This window comes from Equus asinus, chromosome 10 (genome assembly GCF_041296235.1).
Source record: "Equus asinus isolate D_3611 breed Donkey chromosome 10, EquAss-T2T_v2, whole genome shotgun sequence".
Taxonomy (NCBI): domain Eukaryota; kingdom Metazoa; phylum Chordata; class Mammalia; order Perissodactyla; family Equidae; genus Equus; species Equus asinus.
This window is the reverse complement of record NC_091799.1, coordinates 81362000-81388319: the sequence shown is the minus strand read 5'-3', so window position 1 is coordinate 81388319 and position 26320 is coordinate 81362000. Positions and strand designations below refer to the sequence as shown.

Genomic DNA, 26320 nt, shown 5'->3' with positions numbered 1-26320 from the left:
ACAACGTAAGTGAGAGGAGGGACCGTCAAAGCAACAAAGGGTGACAGTTTGCCTGTGTCATGATTACCTGGAGATGGGTCTCCCTCCCCATCAGGGACTGTAGGCCCCTGGAGTGTGGTAACTGAGACTTATTCATGTTTCTACTCTTCCTAATAAGTCGCATCACACCTTGAAGGAAAAAGAGGAACTGAATTTTATTGCATGTATTTGTTTATTTTTGTCTTGTAGTCTAAATGCCCCGCTGAAAGTATTGACAGCTCTGGGAAAACAGCTTTACATTATGCAGGTAACTTTCATTCTTTTACTTGTCTTCTCCTGCCATAAGAAACACTAACTTTTCATTTTCCTTATTCAAGCCGCTAAGCTTACCATATTACTCCTGCTGCTACTATCTGTCATCATTCCTACACATTCTTATTTTACTCAGTTTGCAAAGTGTCTAGAGTTTTTCCAAGGAATACATCTAGAATTCATCAATTCCCCACCAAACAAGTAGTAAAAATTGTCATGGCTATTATATTTTAATTAATTTAAGGTTCTTATATAGGAGATATTCATAAACCTTTGTAGATTTCCAGTAATGTGTGGTACAGATTTTTTGACTTGAGGATCATAAAGAACATCAATCAATTTTATTTCTCGTTTTGTCTTACTAACTGTCACACAGCTTCAAGTGACAAAACGTTGACAACTGAACTCTGGGATGATTAGATTTACAAATTTCTTTTAGCGCTAGTTTTGGAGAAGGTAAGTCCTATGAAAAGCGGGATCAAACGTTTGCCTAAAGGCAACAGGCAGTTGCCGAATAACACTAAAATTAAACAGTAATTGAAACACCTCTTACTTAACCTTCCTGACAGCATCTCTCTCCAATGCAACTGGAGGGAATGCGTGCAAACTGGGTAGAACACGACATTTTCCATCCCGGAAGTGTTTGATGACCCCGTTCTGAGAGTAGCTTTGTGATCAGCTGTGGTATTGTATTTTCCTCCCCTCAGCGGCACAGGGCTGCCTTCAAGCTGTGCAGGTTCTTTGTGAGCACAAAAGCCCCATAAACCTCAAGGATTTGGTAAGTACCAGGTGGCCACTAGAGGTGGAGATGAACACTGGTTTTTCGAGCACTGTGTGCTTAAGACTTTAGAGACCTAAGTATGTGGCACAATTCTATTGCTTTTCAACCTACATCCTCTTCTGCAAAATGGAATTAAGTATTATCCATCTTTGGTCCCTAAGTTGTTAATAAAACATTTTGCCCCATGCAAATTCTTTATATGTGTATTTGTATCTAAGGATATATATGTAGTCTACCATCAACTTAAAGATTAATTAGGCTTAATTTCTTGATTTTTTAAACTAAAAAATCTAAGTGGAAGTTCTATTGTTTTCATCCTGCACTGTGTGTACCTCCTTGGGTACTCCTGGTTAGGGTTTCCCAGCTTTGAAGACCGCTTCTAGCCTGTTTTAACCTTGCTGGGCTATTGTGAGTATAAATTTACATGCTTGTTCCTCCTAGTTCCAGGGTTAAATTTCTTGCTGTAATGTGGGAATTGCTAAGCATACACTTATACCTGATGGAGATATTGTGAAGTGAGCATATGAATCTGTAAATAAATTCACACTCCCTGAATGTCAGCACTTTATAACCAAAAAGGATAACTTTACAGAGATAAGGTTTTAATGTCTGAAATTCTACTTTAAGAGGAGCCTTAATAATCCTTAAGCAGCAATTGTATATTAAAATAATGGCTTACTTTTTTCCTTTGCCTTTTGAATACATCTACCTTAAAAATTACTGTTGACCCCATTTGTAGGCTTTGTTCAAGGAAAGAGCAGAATAAAAGCTTCTCTTTAAGGTTTGTGTCATTTGAGCTAGGCCCCTTCACCCTAGGATTATGGAAATAGTCACCTCTGTATTCCTCTAGTATTTTTTCATTTGTTTTATATTGTAATATTTTGATTCTTAATCCACCTTATGTAGTTGGTATATGAGATGGGGCTCTAGTATTCTTTTGTTCCAAAGGAATTGCCAGTTGTCATATTGTAACATATTAAAAAAATCATTCTTTCCATCGATCTCTTTATCTAGTCATGTGTCAGTAAAAGACAAACTAATTTGTGTTCTGTTTTGATACCTAGTAAGATTATGAAAGGGTATGCTTTCCGAGAAGACAGTAGTGGCATGGTGGGATACCTGTAGTTCACTCAGAAGAAGCTGCTTAGGGGACAGTGGGAATGACCGATGCCGTATGAAACCAGTCCTGCATTTCTCCAAAACCATCCCTCAGTAGATGTGGTACACATGCCTTGAGCCTTTACATACTTTGTGTTCCACTCTCACTCACATCATCACCAGACTGAGTGATAGCCAAGGGAGCAAGCAGCCCGATGGCTGAGGCTCCTGAGGAAAAGCTAACAGTCAGTGGAATTCCACAGAAAGAGTTGTGCTAAGATGTAATGGCAGCCCTATTGGGGCACAGCCTCTCATGGTGAGTCAAATATAAGACCAGCAGGACAATTCAGGAATGAATGTAGAAACAACAAAGACCTTTGCCATTCTGGCATTTGGTGTCTGAGTTCAAGTCTTAATCTGAATTTGTCTCCTAGGATGGGAATATACCACTGCTTCTTGCAGTACAAAATGGCCACAGTGAGGTCTGCCACTTTCTCCTGGATCATGGAGCGGATGTAAATTCCCGGGACAAAAATGGAAGGTACCATAGAATTAGAAATCATCTGATTTCAGTAATACCCACATCTGGAGAGTCTTTCAAAATATCACAGCTGTATTTTAGATCATTTGTTATAAAGTGGTTTTAACTTCTTTACTTTTTTATTTTCTGCCTTTTTTGATAATCAAGGATCTGTTTCCACTTAAAAATTTTTCCCCAGACCTCTGAGAACATCATTGAATCAGTGATGAGATTATTAAATACTAAAGTGAATGGGCCATTTCCTATGACTTTTCATGCAAAATTGAATAAAAGTAAACATATCGGTTGCTTTTTAAAAGTAGTCCTAATAAAATGTATGGGTACTTTCAAATGCTTGAGGTGAGAAGACAAGATTTGTGCCAATATTAAATTCCATCATATTCAGAAGATTATGTCTATGTTATTGGACCTAATATGGTTTAATGTTTTGATTTAATCTGAAGTTTTTAAAGAAACTACTTAATTTCACCTTGATAGCATTCCATTTTGAATTCCCTAGAAGATTAAGTATAGTACAGGTTTAAAGGCACTTAATCTTCTTGTCCCTGTTTGTAAGATGAAATGATTTCCCAGGAAAGAGTTTTCACATTTGTTAGTACTAATTTAGTGCCTCTTTTTTTCTCTAGAACTGCTCTCATGCTGGCTTGTGAGATCGGCAGCTCTAACATCGTGGAAGCCTTAATTAAAAAGGGTGCAGACCTAAATCTTGCAGATTCTCTTGGACACAATGCCTTACATTATTCCAAACTCTCAGAAAAGGCAGGAATTCAAAGCCTTCTGTTATCAAAAATCTCTCAGGATGCTGGTATGTGAAAGAAAATAACCAGTGTTGTTTTAAGTTCATCCCCTCCATTTTCCCTAAAGGATAAAGGAATTTGTACAGTATGATATGTTTTATTATTCTTTTAAACATATTCTTGAAGAAAAATGAAGTGTTAAATGTTGTGTATGGGGTGGGTGGGTGGGTGTGTGTGTGAGTGAGTGTGAGTGAATCCTGCCACCCAAAGTGGATATGAGTCATTATGATTCTTATAGTTTTCTTTTTTTCACTTTTCCTTCTATAGATTTAAAGACACCAACAAAACCAAAGCAGGTATTTATCTTTGGGGGAGGTGATTTTTTTTCATCTCTCCTTGTGGGAATTTGAAAATGTTCTGATTAAACCACTCTGTGGTCCACTAGAAAAGTGACAAAGACTATGTTGAAAACACTTGAGTGAAATATCTTTAGAATAAATGATTCCTTGTTATAAAGTGGTAAATATTTACTAAATGGTTTACCCTTTTTCTAAAGCATGTAACTTTAAACTTGCTACTTATAGATTCATCTTTTTCTGAAGTGTACTAATATTTCCAATTGGTGTGAAAATGTTTGTGGTTTAAACTCTGAGAATGAATAACAGTCTTTTAAATACTTGTAATATTTCAAGTGCATGTAATAGCTCATGGATTGGAGAACTACATCCATGGCAATGTTACATATTTAATGAAAATAAGAGATTTAGCTTTTCTTTTTATTTTGATTGGGGCTTTTCTAAAATGTCATTAGTGTTACACAGATAGAAATTGAGAAGTTTGCCCTGTTATTTTGGAGTTTTTTCTAAAAACATAGTCGCTATTGTTTACTTTATTAACAGGATGTATGTTTGGCTGTTTTATTTGTTTATACATCAAGGTTCTTGAAAAAGTTATACACAGCAAATACTCAATACTGAATTTATTATGTACTAACTGGGTTACTTATTTGTCAGAGATGACATTCCCCCCTCCCCCGCATACTTACACTCTTTAAGAAAAGGAATGGAAGTAATGCCAAGATGGGGGAAATATCACTGCTTTGCATTAAGATGAAAGCTAGACTATGAATGTATTCTGAGTTCTAAATTGTGGTACACAACTCCTCATCCTCTACTTTCCCAGTTCTCCACACCAACTTAATTTGGTTTTGTCTTGTGTTTTTTATTTTCTTGCTATTAAAGCATGGGCTGCTGGAAGAAAACTTGGAGCATGCATATTACTTATTTTTATGTTGGTAGCAGATTTCAGATCTGGATAAAGTAAGAAACGCATGAACTGTTGAGGTTTTTCTCATTGTTTGGTGAAGCTGTTTGCCCAGACTTTACTAACCTAACTAACCCACCTCCATTCTTTGGACTGTGATAACTTTCAGCATGATCAAGTCTCTAAAATAAGCTCAGAAAGAAGTGGAACTCCAAAAAAACGCAAAGCTCCACCACCTCCTGTCAGTCCTACCCAGGTAAAAATGAGCAAACCAACAATGAGCAAGCATACAACAACCAAGCCATAATTTTGTCTTTTTGTGTTTAGGCCAAAAAGAAATGGTTTAGAACTGATCCTTAAATGCAGATTTACAATTGTCTTCAGTGGTTTTAAATTTCAATTTGTGGTATGAAGGATTTTGATTATTAGTGTGGAAATAATGTTGGTTCTTATTTATTTCAAAACTGAAGAATGGAACAGTATCTTTTTAGAAAGCCTCAAAGAAAAATGTCTCAAAATCTTATGACAGATGCTTTTTCCTTAAGATAATAAGCTCAATCTATTTTTAGTTCTTCATATTAACAGTTCTCGTAAAGCAGGGGAGAATGGATAGCTGGTGAGGCAGTTGGTTGAAAATGAAGTTTACTTGGTTTTTAAAAACATTGTTAAAATATATTTGCCTTTCTAATTACATTTAAGTTTGGCTAATATTAAAAGCAGCTTTCATATCTGAGCTTACAGTGACTACAGCATAGTGGAGGAAGCATGGATATCTATGAAATGGCAATAAAAACAGGCTGAGGCTTGTTATTAAAAGAATCATAGGCCATAAAAAGAATAATCCATATTCAAAAAGTTAACAGGAATATCTCATCTGATGAGTAATTTTAAATATGTTAGCATATTCATTAAGAATATTTGTAACCTACAATAAACGTTTCATGGATTTATGAAATTGATTCTAGTAAATATAGGAGTGAAGTTACTTAGTTATAGTCTGCAAACTTGGAAAAAGTATTTGAGGTAGCTGAATTACTTTGAAAATAGATTACCCTTGACTTAATTTGCATTGGTTAGATAGATAGGTTAATTCTTCAGCACTGGAGAAGAAAAGACTTTGAGGAAACATTCTTTATCACTGGTTTTCATTTTGTTTTTTTAGTTGAGTGATATGTCTTCCCCAAGATCAATAACTTCAACACCACTTTCGGGAAAGGAATCAATATTTTTTGCAGAAGCACCTTTCAAGGTATTTCCTTTTGTGTTCAATTTTGCTATTGAATTTTATGATACATAATAGACTTGATTTAAGTGCTATAACACTGGGCGAAACAGAATATACTTCTCAGTGATAGGTTCACAACCTTCTCATCATGAAGCACCTCTTGATTATTTTTCCTAGCATGGACTTCATACAAAGAAGAGTAGGATGAGGGGCTGGCCCCGTAGCTGAGCGGTTAAGGCTGTGCACACTCTGTTTCGCCAGCTGGGGTTTTCAGTTTTGGATCCTGGGTGCAGACCTACTTCACTCACTGGCTGTGCTGTGGAGGCATCCCACATATGAAGTAGAGGAAGAATGGCACGGCTGTTAGGTCAGGACTAATCTTCCTCAAGCAAAAAAAAGAGGAGGATTGGCAACAGATGTTAGCTCAGGGTGAATCTTCCTCACAAAAAAATTTAAAAAATGAAAAACGGTAGGATGAATAAACTATATTCATTAAGTAATAATTCATTTCCTTCATTTAAAAAGAAAGAAATTTTTGTTATTCTCTGATGTTTTACTGAGAAGTAATTGTATTTTTTTAATTAAAGTTTTTCCTGATTATAAAGGTAATATGTATTTATTTTAGAAATTTTAGAAAATGCATTAGGTCTTATTCCGCCTGATTCTGTAGATTTGTGGTTGGAAAGTATTTTAAGGAATAGGGGCATATTTCAATTCAATATCTGTTTACCTAACAATCACTAGGAAATTATATTTGGAAAGAAAGTAAAATTTATAATTATTAAAATGAAATTCCAGTGGTATATTATATATTTATTTCCCCCATATAAGAATTACTAAAGATAAATTTTCTTTTAACTTGGATGCACATTGATCTGCGAAGATTCTATCAACCTATCGTTTCTCTCACTTTCACCAGATTTTATTAGTCAACTCTTAGGATGAATATCTATTCAAGGCAAGGCAGGGGAAGGAAGTTATGTTCTTAGAGTTAGTACCCTAAAATCTTCTAAGAAGAATATCAGAAATTATGATTTTCAGAAATAGATTATAAAGAGGCTTTCAGGGGCCGGCCTGGTGGCAAAGTGGTTAAGTGCACACGTTCTGCTTCGGTGGCCCAGGGTTTGCTGGTTCGGATCCCGGGTGCGGACATGGCACCACTTGGCAAGCCATGCTGTGGTAGTCATCCCCCATATAAAGTAGAGGAAGATGGGCACATGGATGTTAGCTCAGGGCCAGGCTTCCTCAGCAAAAAGAGGAGGATTGGCAGCAGTTAGCTCAGAGCTAATCTTCCTCAAAAAAAAAAAAAAAAAGATTTTCATTTCTTAAGAAACAAAAATAAAAACGTTAAAAGATAAAAAGTGACACCATTTGGAATGGCTAAGCTTTCAAAAGATTCAAAATACCAATTGTCTGTGAGGATGTGGAGGAACTAGAACTCTGATATTCTGTTACTAGGAATGTAAAATGGCACAACTACTGTGGAAAACCGTTTGATAGTTTGTTAAACATACACCTAACTTATGATCTAGATATCCGCTCATAGGTGTTTACCCAAGAGAAATTAAAACATATGTCTCAAAAAAACTTACACAGAAATATTTATAGCAGCTTTATTTACAATATCCCCAAACTGGAAACAATCCACATGTCCATCAACAAGTGAATGGATAAAGATAATGAGATATATCCATACAATGGAATATTACTCAGCCATAAAAAAGAAGGAAGTTCTGTATAAGCAGCATCATAGATGGGTCTGAAAATCATCATGCTGAGTCAAAGAAGCCAGACACAAAGAAATTAATATCCTATGACATTCCATTTATAGAAGGTCTTGAAGATGCCAAAAGGAGAGTAGCGGTTGCCTGAGAATGGGGTGGGCAAGACTGGCTCTGATGACGCCTGAGGAAACTGTTCGAGGTGATAGAAATATTCTGTATCTTGATGATGCTTGTATAGCTGGGTGGTTCCATGGGTCTATATCTGTCAAAACTCCTCAAATTGTAAACTTTAAATGGATGCATTGTACCTTAATATAATTGAAAAAATAAAAATAAGTATATATTTTTTAAGTGGAAAAAAAGCTTTTCATAAAGATAAGCACTTGCCAAAAGTAAGCCACTTTATTTTTAGCATGTGGGCCTTTACGAAAGTTCCTTTGCTGAAAAATTCTCTCTTATCGTGGTCTGTGGCTCACCTAGATGAAACATAGTAATTTCTGGCAAGGCAGTGTATTTTGTTTTGAAATGAGAGTCTGGCTTTGAAGTTATAAGAATTTTTGCAATATATTAACAGATATTCAGGGACAAAGGTTTAGAGGAAATCTTGAGAGGATCAATTGTCAATCCAAGATTATAAAAAATTTTTATTCTCTTATAAAATTACTTTTCCCTGGCAGTTCTCATTTACTACCATTTCTCTTAGAAATATTAATAACAACATGATAATAGCAGATAATTTATAAAATGATAAAGCTAGAAAGTACTTTTAATGTATTTTAATCAATGTATTACCCAGATAGATAAAATTTCTTTGGACTTAATTATGAAAGTAGTATTTACCATCTCAAGTTTTACGACATAGCCCTCTAAGGTAGCTATTACATAAAATTATTATAATCTTAAACAATATTTGTATTGTACTTACTAGATAAAATTTCTGAAAAATATTTTGATAATGTACCCTCTGGAGCATCTAATGTTTTAGAAATTATATTTTAGTAAATAATTGTCATTTTAATTTACTTATATTTTAATTTTTTTTTTTTTTTGGCAAGGAAGATTTGCCCTGCGCTAACATCTGTTGCCAATCTTCCTCTGTTTTTCCTTGAGGAAGATTAGCCTGCGCTAACATCTGTGCTCTATTTTTTGTATGTGGGATGCCTCCACAGCATGGCCAGCGAGCGGAGTAGGTCCACACCCAGGATCCAAACCTGCAAACCCAGGCCGCCAAAGCGGAGCACTTGGAACTTTAACGACTTGGCCATGGGGCCAGCCCCAAGTATCATCTTCTTTCCTTGAGATTTTCTAGCTCTTTTTCTAGTAGGATAACACCAACTCTGTTCTATGTAAACTCAAGGAGGAAAATTTGCTTGATTCTTTTGTGGAATGTTACCTTGAGGAACATTCTTTTCAGTCATTTTTGTGTCCCAGCAGGCTGAGATCAGTTCTATACGGGAAAACAAAGACAGACTAAGTGACAGCACTACAGGTAAGATGAAGGAGCGTCTGTTTTTGTTCCTTTGACCGGTCTCTATTACATGTCCATTTAATGACAGCAAAGGCCAAGGGGGGCTCCTCTGTGTAGGGAGGTCAAGAACCCTGGCGTGTCACCCCAGGCCTGCCGATACTGCACAGGCTGAAGCTCTCTGTGCTTCACGGAAGCTTCCCCAGGATTTTCAGGAGTCTCCGAGCTGGGGTGTGAAATAATGTATCTCTGTGTTCATTTGTCCCTAACCAAATGTTAGCACTTCCTTCAGTTATGAATACAGGCAATAACCCCCGGTGGTATTAGCAGACCAGTGACTTTGACACCAAGAGAATTCACGGAGAATGTCAGGTCACCTTAATGTTACTGCAGATATCTTGAAATGTCATTTACAGTATTTCTACTAAAAATTATGGCAGTTATTAGACCTGCTGCCGGATCTTGTTATTTGGTATATTACAAAATAAGCTCTTAAATTACTGTAGCCTGTGCATTCTGTTTTACACATTTGAAAACATTATCTGGGGATGAGCTCCGCCGGCTGCAGGCTGTCAGCAGGCAGCACTCCTTTCAGCTGAGCTGCAGGTTATTTCCTGATGGGAGAGTCAACTGAGGATCTCAAGGGCTGCCACAATGTAACATTTCTACTTTGGATTTTAAGTAGACACCTGCAAAGATAGAGCGTTGATGAAATCATACACGTCACATTGTCTTCATCAAAACAGGGTTTAATTCCTTGTCTGATGAGTCTATCCTGTGGCTTACCCTCTAAGAATGTAGTACGGTACCTTCAGAATCAATTTATAATGTAGGGTAGATTATTTCAAAGGCCCCTTTTTGTTCCAGCATCCAGTTTCTTAGTCTGTTATGCATGTCATATGTGTTTCGAGCTTTCAACTTACAGAATTTAGAAATATTAAATTTTCTAATTCCTGGCGGAGAGCAATGTTAACATAACTGAACAATTGTTAGATTGGATACTTTAAAAACCATCCACTGTGTCTTAGAAATAATTCCTATGGCTTAGAATTATAGTCACGCCCCCCCAACCCCCGGTTCATTCCGAACTCACCAGCCTTCCTATCAGGGGACTCATGAAGCTGTGGCTAGGCACCAGACGTCAGAAGTAAGCTTTTCTATGAAGAAATGTCATTTTGCATCATTCCAAGTTCAGATTAATGTTTTCATCTTTGCGTTAAATGGCTGTGACAAAATAAAAAACGTAACAGTAAAAACATTAGATCTGTGCTATTCAGAGTATGGTCTGTAAACTGTTGCCAGTCTACAGTAAATAAGGAGTTTGCACCAGAAAGTCATCCAGCTACATCACTAAGCGCACTGTTTTGTCCAGCTGACATTTTGTTTTTCATAGGAAGACTTTTTGGATGAAGGAAGCGGAACATTGAATAAAATTCTGGAGCAAGCTCCTGTCGTGCCTCAGTGAGCACTTTGAGTAGCATTGCTTTAGGGGCTAATTCAGCTTGGTAACCAGTAGGATGTCAAAAAGTGGTGGTTTAGCAACCGTGTTTGCTGTGGGATTCAGAGAAGAGAAAACCATTTCATGCTAGGGTGGTCAGTGAATGCTTTTAAGGAGGAGGCACAGCCTGACATAAGTCTTGAAGGATGCCTAAGTCATCTGGCCAGAGATAGGCTGCAAGGGCAGTCGTATGGATAAATAATGCAAGAGTCAGCCGTGTTGAGAATATAGAAGGTATGATGGAAACCTTGAATCTGAGGAAAATGAAAATCTAGAGAAAGAAGTCATGAGTCATAAACCTGACAGAGTAGATTGAGGCCAAATCTCAGAGGCTTTAATCCAGATAAAGGAATTTGGAAATTATTTTTGGAGAAAGAGCAATTAAAGCACTTGAACCAAAGAAATGACCCTCCCACAGTGTGTTTTAGGAAGATTAGTCAAACAGTGTTGTGCAGGCTACATTTTTACTAGGAAGAGGAGAGAGAGATTTGGTAGGAAGCTGTTGGCAGAGTTTCCAAGTTTGGTGATAAAGTTTGAACTAGAGTAATGGTGGTGGGGATAAAAAGTGAACCAGATTCCAGAGCTATTTCTAAAAGGATTCACAGAAATGGAACTTGTTAGGTGTGGGAGGAACAATAAACAACCAAGGTATAACACTTAATCCAGTGAATGGAAAATGTATGACCAAATCCATCAGTTTTCAGATCAGCATGTATGCAGCCAGGCATCTAGTACTGTGCTAGGAACACCCCAGTAAGGAAACTTTGGTACCTAAGAATTGTTCCTCTATCCTGCTGGTGGGCAGGGGGCGGTTCATAGGATGAGGAAGAAGAACTTGATTGGGTAGAAAGTGAGTCTGTTAGAGGTCAGAGAAATAACCATTTAATTTTTTAAATATTATTTTAAATTGCTTTTCTCTTTTCCAGGTGCTGATAGCTTATTGGATATAAGTTCTGAAGCTGACCAACAAGATCTTCTTGTCCTTTTGCAAGCAAAAGTTGCCTCTCTTACCTTACACAATAAGGAATTACAAGATAAATTACAGGTAGGTAAACAGATTGCTACCACCGACTATTGTGTAGGGTCAAGCTATTGGGTTTTTCAGGGTTAGTCAGATGATAGTTTGTTTTAAACATCTACATTAAGTTTCTTCTTCTTTTTTAATAGTTAGCCTTAATCATCTTATAGTTCCAAATTATTTGCTGCTTGAGTTATTTGTTAACTCTATTTCTGTAAATTGCTAAATTATATGTAATTCTATACATAGTATTATATTTATAATATGAAAAATTATATATATGATTAGCCGTTCATTTAGTAAAGTGGATCACTTAGCCGTTCATTTAGTAAAGCGGATCACTTAGCAGATTTAAGAACTTGAGAAGAAATAGCTATACTAAGTCCTTTACCCCTCCTGGCGACTGGAATAATATGAGAAACAAAGGAAAAATTTGAGTCAGAGGCTTTACAGCCAAAACACTTCCAGTGTTTTTAAAGTGGCACCAATAATCTGTCTTAACAGAGCACAGAATAAGCTTAGAGTCATTAATCCGACTCTCATGTCCCAGATCGTATTTTTTATGGGTCGAGAGGACCCAAGCAGGATGCTCATGCTGCTCTCCCCTGTGTAAGTTCTGGATTGTCCTCTCATTCTTGCTCACCTAACCACACCTTTGCTGCCATTTCCTTCTTGCCTTTTTCCCAGGCCAAAATTCCCAAGGAGGCAGAAGCAGACCTCAGTTTTGACTCTTACCATTCCACTCAAACTGACTTGGCCCCAGCCCTGGGCAAAGCTAATGAAAGCTCTCCCCCAGACTCCAACTCCTCTCCATCTGTCTTAGCACATTCCTCGAGTAAATCCACTGTTGACAGCGATGCCAGGATTCAGCAACTACAAGAGATTTTGCAAGACTTGCAGAAGAGGTTGGAGAGCTCTGAAGCCGAGAGGAAACAGCTGCAGGCCGAGCTCCAGTCCAGAAGGACAGAACTGATGCGCTTGAATAATGCAGAGATTTCAGAGAACGGCTCCGACCTCAGCCAGAAACTTAAAGAAACTCAGAGCAAGTACGAGGAGGCTATGAAAGAAGTCCTTCGTGTGCAGAAGCAGATGAAACTGGGCCTCGTCTCACCTGAGAGCGCGGATAGTTACTCGCATCTCCGTGAGCTCAGCATCACCGAGGAGGAGATAGAGGTGCTAAAGCAGGATCTCCAGAAGGCGTTAGAAGAAAGTGAAAGAAATAAAGAGAAAGTGAGAGAGTTAGAGGAGAAACTTGTAGAGAGGGAGAAAGGTGTAGTGGTTCAGCAGCCTGTGGAAGAGTTCGAAGAAATGAAAAGTTCATATTGCTCTGTTATTGAGAATATGAATAAAGAGAAAGCATTTTTGTTTGAGAAATACCAAGAGGCCCAAGAAGAAATCATGAAATTAAAAGATACACTGAAAAGTCAGATGACACAGGAAGCCAGTGATGAGGCTGGGGACATGAAGGAGGCCATGAACAGGATGATAGATGAACTCAACAAACAGGTGAGTGAGCTGTCACAGCTGTACAAAGAAGCCCAGGCCGAGCTGGAGGATTATAGGAAGAGGAAATCTCTAGAAGACATAACAGCTGAATATATCCATAAAGCAGAGCACGAGAAACTGATGCAAGTGACGACCGTATCCAGGGCTAAGGCGGAAGAGGCACTGTCCGAAATGAAGTCTCAGTATTCAAAAGTGTTAAATGAGTTGACCCAGCTCAAACAGCTGGTCGATGCGCAAAAAGAGAACTCTGTCTCCATCACAGAACATTTGCAAGTGATCACCACGCTGCGGACTACTGCAAAAGAGATGGAGGAAAAAATAAGCGGTCTTAAAGAGCACCTTGCCAGCAAGGAAGCGGAGGTGGCAAAACTGGAGAAACAGCTCCTAGACGAGAAGGCTGTGATGACGGATGCCATGGTGCCCAGGTCTGCCTATGAAAAGCTCCAGTCGTCTTTAGAAAGTGAAATGAGTGTGTTGGCATCGAAATTAAAGGATTCAGTAAAGGAGAAAGAGAAGGCCCATTCAGAGGTTACCCAGGTTAGAAGTGAGGTCTCACAAATGAAAAGGGAAAAGGAAAATATTCAGACTGTCTTGAAATCCAAAGAGCAGGAAGTAAATGAACTTCTGCAAAAATTCCAGCATGCCCAGGAAGAGCTTGCAGAAATGAAGAGATATTCTGAGAGCTCTTCAAAACTGGAGGAGGATAAAGATAAGAAGGTCGGTGAGATTCTATTGCTGTTGGGTTCTTGCTAGTAAGCCCTGGGGCCTTCAGCCTTTTACTATAGTTAACATTTTTAGCATTTGTCAGCAGTAACCTGTTGTGAACGCTCAGGAGCTCCGCACATGTCTCTATCTGTCCCCAAAGCCACATTAAGAATAGTATGTTGGACATTTATTTTTTAAAAACACTGATCTTCTACCACTTCCCTTAGACTAAAGCGTTTTCACATATGTGATGCATGTTTTCCCTTTAAAAATGATTTTACAGAAGCTCTGCCAAATGTCAGGGATCAGAAGTGAACCCACAAACTGAAAAGCATTTGTGACCCATCTTGAACTTCAACTCTTTTGGAATCCAGACAGATTCCTCCATCATACAGAAACCCAAATACTCCCAGACTTGATCCTGCTTCCCGAAGCTCCATGGGCTTTCCCTTGAGTCAGTACAGAAGCTGTCTTCCTGGGCCCTCCCCTTCTGAGAGGAATAGGAGAGGAAGGGAGGAATGTGGGGGGCAGGCAATTAGAGATGGTGCTGGAATTGCTTTAGAGGAAGGAGGAAAGCAGAGAGAGAAGTGGAGGATGGTTCCACGCCTGAATCTGCTCTACACCCCTAGTGCCCTGAGACAGATGCTCTGAATGGCGTTCATTAGAGCACTATTTCTCTTCTATTATTGTGTAGTGAGTGTTTCAGAAAGAGCTTCCAAGCCATGGGGGCCGGGAGTTGGGAGGTGGAGGGCGAGTTACATTCACTTTAAAGTAAGATGTCCGGGGTATCAGGGGTTCTAGAACTTTTTCCTGATTGCTCATGTCAGCAATGTTGAACAAAACAAAGCGGTCTCCAAATAAAGACACCTGAAACCCTGCTTCTGATTTATTTTTTCAACAGTACTCCTCTTAAAGGTAAAAGAAGGAAGTCACCGTCCTATCTTCTGTTATCGTCATGCACCGAAACACAATATTTAATCCAGGGCCCTTGTTTGAATGTGATGGCCTTCAACGGCTTTGTTGGTTTGCCTCATGTTGTTATTGTTATCTGTTTCACTTTATGAGTTTTCTTTAAAAAATAAAGGAATTATTCCAAAGTCTCAAGTCCCAGAGGCTAATAAAAGCTATAGTCGAGGCTTGGAAATATCTGAAATTTTGCTTCTGCAGGCACGTTGTTGACTATTGATACAGTTTTCCTTTCTCACTAGATAAATGAGATGTCGAAGGAAGTCGCCAAGTTGAAGGAGGCCCTGAACAGCCTCTCGCAGCTCTCCTACTCAGCGAGCTCCTCCAAGAGGCAGAGTCAGCAGCTGGACGCTCTGCAGCAGCAGGTCAAACAGCTCCAGAACCAGCTGGCTGTGAGTGGGCTTGTTTGTTTCCCGGGCCTGGTTGGGGATGGAGGGGGAGGCAGGTCACGTACGAACTCAGCTGTTAGGCAGGTTGGAGTGAACAAAAAGATTCCCAGCCGAAAGGAGTGTTGTACTTCAGTGAGCAACTGCCTGCATACTTCCTTGGTGAGAGCAAAGGAAGGAACTGGTGGAATTTCCAGTGGTTATCTGCAATGAAGTCAGTCAGGTGTATCTCTGAGAAAGGAGGAATTGGCAGGACAGGGGAGTGAGCTTCTTGTTCACTCATCCACTCTGACTTTTCACCCCTTCTCCATTTTTTTTTGCGATAGTCATTACCGTCTCTGGCAGTGGCAAGAGCTTTTTCTTATTAGGCGCCAGGATCGCTGGTAGTTGCGTATTGACATATCTGAAGCTGCCTTCTCCTTATTTCACCCAGAAAAGTCCGCTCATATCTGTATGAGTTTCCTTTGGCTATTGTAACAGATCAACACAAACTTGGTTTAAAACAACAAAAATTTATCATCCACAGTTCTGGAGATCATAAATCTAAAGTCACTTTCACTAGACTAAGGTCAAGGTGTCAGCAGGGCTGGTTCCCTCTTGACGCCCTAGGGGAGAATCCATTCCCTTGCCTTGGCTAGCTTTTGGAGGCCCCTAAATTCCTTGGCGCATGGCCCCTACCTCCATCTTCAGTACACATACTCTGACCTCTGGTTCTGTCCTTCTGTCTCCTCCTCCCCTATGACCTTCTTGCCTCCCTCTTATAAGGACCCTTGTGTTGCCTTTATGGCCCACTCATGTTATCAGGATAATCTTTCTCTCCATCTTAAGATCCTTAACTTCATCACATCTGCAAGGTCCCTTTTGCTGTATAGGTAACATTCACAGGCTCTGGGGATAGGATGTGGACATCTTTGGAGGGCCATTGCTTAGCCTACCACAACATCTGTTAAGGTTTTGGTTGACAAGGGGATGTTACATTTTCCATGTGAAATCAAGGGTCCATGTGTCCTGGACTGTCTCTAGCTTCCATTTACAAACAGGACCTGGATCTTTTGATTTCTTCAGTACAGACTTGATATTGGTGAATGCAGGTTTCTGCAGTTCTTAGCCTTGCTGGCCACAAAGCAATACCAGTTCCTCTGTGTTACCAGCTCTAGCACGGTTGGAATAATCAGGAGGAGAAGATGCTCCTTACTGTGTTATGCAGATCATTTTTCTGAAAAAGTGGTTATTACCGACTTAAAGTGCCAATAGTTTATATAGTCATTCTTACAGCTATTCAACATGCATTTAATAAGCTCTTATGTATCAGTACTATACAAGGTGTTGATGGGATAAAAATGAATGAGACACAGTCCTTGCCCTCATGGAATTTATGCTCAATATGATGGCTTACCAGCTACTCAGTGTGGTAAGTGTCCGTTGATAGATGTCCAGCATGCTGTGGGCGTACAGGGGAAATGTGATTACCCAATCTGGGTGAGTCTTGAAAGGCTTCCTGCAGGAGGTGATGCTTGTGCTGAGTCTCGAAGGGATGAGTAGGAAGCAGCACGGACTGGGATGTGGCATTTAGATGGCCCTTGGTATCCTTGGTGAGAACAATCCCAGTGGAATGGCAGGGTGGAATCTGGACTGCAGTAGGCTGATTGCTAGAGAAGTGAATAAGTAGCTAAGTATCTGATGGGACTGAAGAATCACAGCTGAGGCAGATGCCTAAAGCAGGTTTGCTGGAAAGATAGGAGACGGTGGGATAGCAGAGGCTGGGAGCCCTTCAGTTGAGATTTCAGAATAATGACAGAGGCAGGGCAATGACCATGAGAGTGAGTGGCTAGAAAGAGGAGCAAATCATTGAAGCTGAGGTTGAACCAAATGGCCAGGGTGTTAGGTGGCTCATCTACTTGGATATTGAAGTCAACCAAATGATGACAGAAGCAGGGACGGAAAGGAAGACAGCAATCAGGAGATAAAGATAAATGAGTGAGTGAGGGTAACCAAAAGGTGAGAGGCAGCAACACAGAGAGAAGTAGCAAGCACACCTTCTAATGTGTGAACTCCAAAGGACTGAGGTTGCAAAGGTTGTCCTTGATAGGAAAGACACCTCATATTGTGACACTGATAGGAAGGAGGTGAGAATGGGTATTGAGGGGCTTTTGAAGTGATCCGTATACGATAGTCTCAATTTTCTTCATGAAGTAGGAGGGAAGTCCTCCTCTTGGAAGAGTTCAGGGCCGAGTTAAGATCTTGACATAGTCTCCGAGAAGAATTAGAATGATAGTTCAACAAGGAGAAATAGAAGCATCAACAGCTGTACTGAGGAACCATTTGAAATTGGTGCCAGCATTCTGTTCGCTGCTTGCTACACTGACAGCTGAATAATTGAACTCCCTGGGGATTATACAACACTGTCTGTACAGTGGGTGATCAATAACTCTCTTTGCAAGAGTATACTTTTAATTAAATTCATAAATATTTGGTGATTGTAGAAAAGTTGGAAAATACAGAAAACCCTGAAAAATTTCCTATAAATAAAAATTATCTGTAATTCAACCACTCAGAGACAATCACTTTTTTCATTGGATATATTTCCTTGCACTATTTACTTTGTGTGAATGTCTCCATGTATTTGTATAAGAATGTGTACATATATTTTTTTGCAACAAATTTGGGATTATAATAACTACTTTTTACATGAATTTTCTTCTAGAGTTGACATACCAAGACAGGAAATGGGCAGATTTTTTTTTCCTTAAGAATACTGTGTTCAGAAACATACAACCCAGTGAACCTACAATATTGAAAGCCTCATATGCTAGCATAAGGTGGAGGGAATCACTTGAGTAGTGTTTGACCACAGCTTTCTTATAGGTTTTGTTTTTGTTTTTTAAAGGTCTCCTAAGCTCTTTAACAATGTCAGACTGTCTCTTCCTAGGAATGCAAGAAGCAACACCAGGAGGTCATATCGGTTTACAGAATGCATCTTCTGTATGCTGTACAGGTATGGTAAGAGCCCCCAAAGTATCTGGGTATCCTAAAATACTGCAGCAGAGGTTGCCCCAAAACTAGTAGATCATAAACTGGTAGAACAAACAAGAATTCGAGGAGAATCCTTTACATTGGAAAGCTTTAAAATGCCTTTTGCTTTGCTTTGGGTTCTGTGTCAGGAGCCCCGTGCCCTGATCCCCAGAGCAGCCTCATCATTTGTTGAGAAATGAAGGAGGATGTGGTTGCTACCCCCCATCAGAAGGAGGAGCCCGGGCTTTATTTTCCAGGCATGCCCATATTCTCGGAGCCAGCAGCACTGTCTCGCCCCTGTGACTGTTGGTGGTTGGGCTAGCTGGGCTCACCTGTGCCACTGAGACCCCAGAAACCCTTTGCTGGGGGCTCTGGCAGACCCAGCCTCATCATCCTCCCGAGGAGAAGCAGGGCCCCCCTTTGACTCAATTCCTCATAGAAATGTGCGAATTGATCGGGCTAATCTTCCTTTGGAAGATCAGAGGGAAAAAGCCAAGGGCTTCATCCCAGCCAGCCATCTCATTCCCTAGAGGAGACAGTGCCAGGAATGAACCTAGGTTCTAGTGAGTGTCTTTTGTTTGAATTTCCTAGGGTCAGATGGATGAAGATGTCCAGAAAGTACTGAAGCAAATCCTTACCATGTGCAAAAACCAGTCTCAGAAGAAGTAAAGTGGATTCCTTGGCAGGACACTGCCCCCTTCCTGTCCATCTGTGTGTTAGATCCAGAGTTGGTGGCGGCCACTGCCATTGTTCTCATTCATGGTATGCACCATGACCTAGCTTAGCTTCTTCCCTTTCCAAAGGCTTCTTTGTGAGGGCTGGTCCCAGAAGACTGTCCTCCTCAGAACTGCTTAGAGACTTCGAAGCAGCGGACGTGAAAGGCCCTGTCATCCCTTCGGATTCAAGAGCTGGGATCAGCCATGCGCAGGAGTCTGGTCCTGGTGCTGGCGGGTGGGCACCCTCCTCGGTACCTGACCAGCCAAGTGGCTTCATCCTCATTGAGTGATATGTTGATGCCTCCACGCAGTGAATGCTGCCTCAGCTCCTGCGCTCAGGCCATGCTTTCCAGCACAGGGGGCTCTTTTTGCCTTTGGTTTCCAATCTCAAAACATGATTTAATTTCTAACCAAATTAGTACGGCACCAGCTATGTGGTGCATGCTAGGACCCTTTATCATGATATCCTGTGGATTTAAAAACTCGAATTCCATCTTTTTTCCCCATCTGCCTTATGTACCTCATCACTCTGCTCGTCAGTCTCACAGTTTGATGAGTACCATTAACTAAAATATGAAGCTTAAAAACAAAAGCAAATTGTCCTTAAAAGTCCTTTTTAGGTAAATTGTTCGTATTGCAAATTTTCTATGCAAACTTGCCTCCTGCTGTTATTCACGAAGCTCAGGAATTCCAAACATTTGTTTTTCAAACAAGGGACAGTAAACTGGGTGTTTACAGCCAAAAGAAATGCCTCATAGTTCTTAACCTCAGTTTTTTAAAAGTGTTTTTTTCTCTACAGTATTTTTATTGGCTCTTAAAGATGTTTTCATATCTAAACCCCTAAATAAGTGAAATTCACATTAGACTATATTAACAAAATATTTTGTAGGTAACCATGCTTAAGACTTTTTAAAAATACAACTTTTTCCTCAAAGTTTTCAGCTATAGCAAAGGGTAGTTATGTATTCCAATCTCAATATGAGCTGCCACCAGTACCCCTAGACTTTCTGCCTTTGTGTCCTCAGAACTGTAGCACATTTCTCAATATAGTAAATACTTTTTGTTACCCGTTGAATATTTTGAATGTCCCAGCTCCACCAGCACCCATGAATTATCTCTGGAAGGACTGTTAGTACTAATTGGTTTTTTCAACTTTGAAACTCAAAATCCTGATATGGTAAACATTATGGTGCATAGCCGAGGTCTTGGGGGAAGATATCTCTGTTCACTTTACTTTCAGGTTAAAAATGTTTCTAACTTGCTTGCAGCCTCCCTTACAGCAATCTTACTGAGGGATGCAAACTGAATACAGAAATCTCCAAAGTAGATCGCTAAAAGTGACGTCCTGCTCTGACAGGGCCCACGTACCACAGGGCTGCCTGGGCTCAGAGGGCGCCTGGCTGTGTTGGATGACGTGTTCATGTGTACTGGATGAGGACCAACGACAGCAAAGCGAAAATGACCCTCATGCTTGGTGTTACTTTCCTTAAGTTGTTCATAGTTAAGCAATTTTGAAAATGCTCCAAAGAAATGTGAAAGGACTTTTTGTCGCAGCTCTTAAGAAAACACAAAACAACCCCCTTGCCGGCCCCGCACAGAAATGCTGCCGAGTATAAGACTTGAGACATTTTGTAGGCTCCCTGACGAAGTGTAGCCTTTTATCTTGTTTCAGGATGCATATTTATTACAAGTACTCTGGTTAAATATTGAAAAGTTATATGCTGTAGTTTAGCATTTTGCCTTTGTAATTTACAGAAGGTATTGCAGAAAATAAAGTTTTGTTTCATTTTGCATCTCTGTTGTTGATTTTTGGTGCATTTATCAGCATAGCTGTATGGCTTTCGAAGATCAGGTCAATAGCATTTGGGCCTGATGGTTTTTACACCCTGCATTATGTTCCACGGGCAGCAGTGGCCCGCAGTCTCTCACACGATGTGTCACATCATTTCCATCTCCTAGGTCCTGGGTTGATCTTGAATTCTGCCCCCAGGATCAGCCACTTTTGGGCTGTTGCGTCACAGTTCTTTCATTCAAATTGCCTCTCAGTTGATCTGTAGTCTTTTTAACTATTTAAAAGCCTATGAGATTTTTTTCTCTTTTCTTTTTTGAAAAGGTAATTCATACACATGGTTAAAAAAAAAAAAAGTACATTCTCCTATCATGTTACAAAGATAATTCATTCCTGAGAAAAATGTAGGGTAAATTCTTGCAGGTTGAAATCATAATTAAAACAGATGACAATGAAATGGGTGCAATTATTTAAGTAGCTAATGTTATTTATCATAATGCAACATAACAAGGCCACCTCTCTTCACTCACAACACAATTCTGCCTCAACTTCAGCTCTCGTTGCTATGACATACCACACATACTTACGACAGTGACTTTACTGTCATCTCCCCCACAAAAAAGGACAAAAGACATCACTGAAAATAATGCAAATGGTGTATGAGGTTATTGCTATTTTAAATTATCAAGTGCATGCACTGTGAGAGGAGAAGGTCAACAGAGGCCAACCAGAAGCTCAGAAGATGATTTCATGGGGACTCAGCTGGGCATGAAAACTAGAAAAATGCAAACCAGTCACCTTAGATGGAAAGAAAAGCCTCACATGTCAAAGTCTATGGATGAAAGAAATTCATACCTCAATGATTAGATATTGGGCTATAACTGGAGGACAAATGAAATAATCTGATCTTGCCCCCAATCCTTAGTTCAACTCCCCAAAGGCAATACGTTTCTTGGATGCCCTGAGACATTCTATGTCTGTAGGTACATGTAGGCCTTTTTACTTTCCCCTTTAAATACAGAGGTATACTGTATGCACTCTTCCGGACCATACTTTTTCCACTTAAAATATCAGAGAGATAGTTCTCTGCCAGCACACGCATCTCATTCTTTTCAACTGCTGTGTCATATTTCCTAGGATGACTGTGCTATATTTAACTCCCTCCTCATCAATGGGCATTTAATCTGCTTCCAGGATTTTATAGCCCTAAAAATGATCCCATGGCTATCCTATTTAAATGTCTATGCCTATGTGTGAGAATTGTTTGGATAGTTTTCAAATTGCCCATTTTCACACTAGCTTCCATCGTGTTATACAGGAATGTAGAGAAAAGAGTAGAATATTGTATGCTTCATCAGAGTGAGTGAGCAAGAATGACCTTTTCTTCACATTGGTTGAATAAGAGTCATCAATTTGTTTTCCTTGCATAAACTTTCAGACTCCAAAGCCTTTAATAATTAAACCCACCCATCTTAAGATAAACACATGATATGCTGTGGCGGGGAAATGCTCCCAGAACGTGTTGAAGCACAGCCTTTTGCAATGTGGCATAACTGTGGGATGCTGGGTGCTGACAGCAGCAGAAACACTATCCAGCAAAGATGGGGGTGATGTTTTGAGCAAAGTTAAAGGCAGACTGCAAGGCAAAGGGTGAGCTGGAAAAAGCAACAAACCAAGGCGTTCACAGAGTTGCAATTTCGGTCCACCGGCTCAGGGCAGAGCACTGTCAAGCATTATGGGGATGTGTGGCATATTAGTGAAACAAAGGATAAGAGCTCATCTATGATGGTCGCCATAAGTGGGCCGTAGGAGCTGGTTGAGGGAGCAGTAAGTGTGGGTTCCAGCAGATGGAAAGGCTCCCCTAAGGAGTAAATCCTCAAGAGATGGAGGTGAGTGGAAGAGAAGAAAAGAGACATTCCTGCACATTCATTATAAACCAGGCCCTAAAATGGGAAGAAACGGGATATTCAAGAACTGTGACTGGATCTGCCAGATCATAAATGGAGGACGTGTAGAGGAGAAAAAGGAGCAGGACACAATCAAATAATGTAAGTTTTTAACAGGAGGAGAGGTAGGTACTAAGTGTTGCCTATGGGTCACCTCCCAATGTTTTTAAACCAATGCGTTTAAGTCAGGTTAAACACACTCTGGTAGGCAGGATAATGCCCCACCCACTCCAAAAGGTCCACGTCCTACTCCCCAGAATCTGTGAACATTTTCTGTTCTATGGCAAAGGGGAATTAAGTTTGCAGATCGAATTAAGTTTGCTTATCAGCTGACCTTAAAATAAGGAGATTATCCTGGGTTGTCTGGCTGGGTCCAATATAATCCAAAGGGTCTTTGAATGTGGAAGCAGGAGTCAGAGTCAGAGATTTAAAGATGCTACACTGCTGGCTCTGAAGATAGAGGAAGAGGCCACACACCACAGAATGCAGGTGGTCTCTAGAAACTGAGAAGAAAAAAAACAAAATTCTCCCGGAGAACCCCTAGAAAAGACCAGCGTTGCTGGTACCTTATCTGTGGCCCACTGCAGATTTCTGACCTCCAGAACTATGAGATAAATTTGTGTCATTTTAAGCCACTAAGTTTGCGGTGACTTGTTAACAGCAGCAGTAGGAAACATTCACATTGAGAGGCCAGAATCTCTACTAACGGGAAGTTCATGAAGATGACTCAGTTTATGAAATGTTACTGAACATTGATAATATGCCAGGAACTGTGCTGAATGCTAAGGGCTCCATGGTGAACATAGCTCCTGCACACAAGGAACTCACAGCTCATCAAACAGGGCCTGCCACCTAGTAGGTATTCAATATTCACTGGTGTGTGGGTGGATGGATATTTACATGTATAGATTGCTGATAAGGCCCTGCTCTTCCACTGACCCATTCTCCTGTCTCTCATTCTTAATTGCCCTTTTGCTCTTCCTTGAATCCATTAAACTTGCTCCTGCCTCAGGGCCTTTGCACTAGCTGTTAGCATCTTAGAATGCTCTTCTGGACATTTGCATGATTTGCTCCCTTATTTCCTTGAGTTCTCTGCGCAATGCCACCTTTTTCAGAGGCCCTCCTTAACTACACTATATAACCTAGCACAGCCTCCCCACAGGTTCACATCACTTTCTAGATCCCTTTCTTGGCTTTATTTTTCTCCATATCATTTATCACTTCCATGTAAGGTGGTTCATCCAGCTGAAGGAGGGAGAGAGTGAGTCTTGAAATCCAGCCCGTCCTCTGTTCCCAAAGCTTTCGCCCTTGGCAGGGGCCCAAGTCTGGCTAGGAGAAGATGCTTTTTCCTAATTCACACGACATTGCTGCCTATTCACTAAGCCATGTGCCTTTTTCTAACTTGCAGAGATGTCATATTGTTTACTAGCAGCCCTCTGTTTTTCTTCACCCAGTAGAAGAGAAGCTCCAGGAGAGCAAAATCTTTATCTACTTGTCAACCATTGCTTCCCAAATGTTTAGAACAGTATCAGGCACATAGTAGGTATTCAATAGGCATTTCTGTCTGGGTGGATGGAAAGATGCATGGAGTGAGAACTTGAAAGTAAACAGAGAGGACCAATATAGTGTGGAAAGTGTCATGATGACACTGTAGACAGGATACCGTGGGAGCTCAGAATGAAGGCATATAACCCTGTCTTGAGAGGCCAGAAAATCTGTTTCAAGAAATTACACAGTCCAAGAGAAAGGTTACTTGGCTTTCCTTGTTTTTAAGTTTCACAGTTCCTGGAGTTGGAATAATCTGGCGATAATCACATTTGACCTGGATTGGAAGAGTCTAGAAGTACCTCTCCACGTGCTTCCTCTGTGAGATTTCTGCAACAGTAATGCTGGCGTCTTCAATCTCAGGATCAAGGGAGGGAATGTGAGTGAGCACGTCATGAAAGCACCATCCACCTAGATTACGAGGATTCTAACCCAGAGTCTGAACGAACCTCATGCACATCGACTCTAACCAAGCTTACTTTTGAGGCCAGGTTAAGATGGCGAGGGAAGGAAAAAACAGCACAGGGGTTTGGAATGCTAAGAGTCTTTAAAGTTCCTTCAATTTGATTTCTAATCTTTACAGATCAGAGCAACATGCTTCTGGCCGGAGCTAATTAGACGTTGGTGGAATCAGTGTGTTGGCTTTGGGAACCGGACTTCAGCGCCTGTTCTGGTCCCATACTTCCCTTTACAGTGATCAGCAAAAGCTAGTGTTGAGGAAAGAGAAGCCATGTTTAACATGCTTAGAAACAACCTCATCGCCATCTCCTAGAATGAGAGAAAACTACAACTTTTCAGCTTGATGATCAACTTAACACGGGTAAGGGAAATAAGTGTTGGAGGACAGGAAACTGGTTCTTCCTTTTCATCACCATACATGTTAATTATTGTTCATAGAGTCACAAAAATCTGCAGTTTACCCTCATGGAATCTCGAAACTGAACAGGGTTTTAGAAAGTAAGTGGTACAAATACTGTCCGTGCATAGGCAAAAAAATTTGGTCCCCTGGACTGTGACTTGCCCTGGGCCACACAGAGTCAAAACCAGAACCTTGACTTTTATATTTTAATTAATTAGAGGAAGATTAGCCCTGAGCTAACTGCTGCCAATCTTCCTCTTTTCGCTTAGGAAGCCTGGCCCTGAGCTAACATGCGTGCCCATCTTCCTTTATTTTACATGTTGGACGCCTACCACAGCATGGCTTGCCAAGCGGTGCCATGACTGTACCCTGGATCCGAACCAGCAAACCTGGGCGGTGGAAGCGGAAGGTGCGCACTTAACCGCTGCGCCACCAGTCGGCCCCAAGAACCTCAACTTCTTGAAGCCAAGCTCATTGCTCTCGTCATTGTTTCCTTCTGGGAGTTTCCTTAGAAAACAGAGCATAAAAGGAGTGGGATCTTTCTAAAGTTTTGCCTTAGGAGCTTGAGGGTACAGATTTAAACCTTGAGCTAACAGGCCTACCAGGTTTTACTAAAGAGATTTTTAAGCAAACTCATTTAAATAGCTCCTCCAACCTAAATCCAGAAAGGCTATCTTGGCAGTCTTGGATCAATAGCAATTAAACTTCAACCTCAGAACTGAAAAGAACACTAAATGTAAACACCAGCTTTCAAGTTCTTAGTAAATATTTTCCTCCTTTCTCTACCGAGCCTGCTCTTTTTTGAAAACGAGAGGGACATCCCAGGTCTGACTTGACAGGCCCTCAGTTCATTGTAGGGTTCATGATAACACTCTCAAACAAGAGGCTGCCGGAGCCGGTGCTGTTCATTTGGGTATTGGCCACAATTGCCCTGGCTCCAGTCAGATCTGAGTTATCGTCACCACTGTATGTATTTCGGGCCACTGAAGAGGGGTAGTAAAATAACATAGGGCTGCACAACTTAGCTATGTGGTGTTTGCCAAATGTGCCCACCCCGCTCGAAAATATTCTCTGAACTGCTAACCATTGGTAGAACTAGTGGTCCATTTCTTAAGCTACTCCCCTTCCTGCACTCCACTTTCCTAACCATGCATAGCTCACATCACACCGGGAAAGGGAACACAGACAGTGCCAGCACCGTCAATACTTATAACTGAGCCTTTCCTCCCTGGCCGCAGAGCCAGAACAC

General features: G+C 40.5%; 1 protein-coding gene across 12 annotated transcripts in view; it reads left to right on the top strand.

Moving 5' to 3' along the window:
• The window catches only part of RAI14 (retinoic acid induced 14), a 138251-nt gene extending 117526 nt beyond the window's left edge, over nt 1-20725 (top strand). For 4 of the 12 annotated variants that reach the window (XM_014831193.3, XM_070519805.1, XM_070519802.1 and 1 more), the window contains 13 exons: nt 229-286; nt 999-1069; nt 2605-2711; nt 3338-3516; nt 3776-3804; nt 4881-4967; nt 5874-5960; nt 9092-9149; nt 11550-11668; nt 12329-13864; nt 15061-15210; nt 18134-18199; nt 18808-20725. In XM_014831193.3, the coding sequence (XP_014686679.1) occupies nt 229-286; nt 999-1069; nt 2605-2711; nt 3338-3516; nt 3776-3804; nt 4881-4967; nt 5874-5960; nt 9092-9149; nt 11550-11668; nt 12329-13864; nt 15061-15210; nt 18134-18199; nt 18808-18885 (2625 nt within the window). In that variant the 3' untranslated portion in view covers nt 18886-20725. The remainder of the gene's footprint in view (nt 1-228; nt 287-998; nt 1070-2604; nt 2712-3337; nt 3517-3775; nt 3805-4880; nt 4968-5873; nt 5961-9091; nt 9150-11549; nt 11669-12328; nt 13865-15060; nt 15211-18133; nt 18200-18807) is intronic. The other 8 variants (XM_014831196.3, XM_070519806.1, XM_014831192.3 and 5 more) reach the window with 3 other exon arrangements.
• Nucleotides 20726-26320: the final 5595 nt, after the last annotated feature.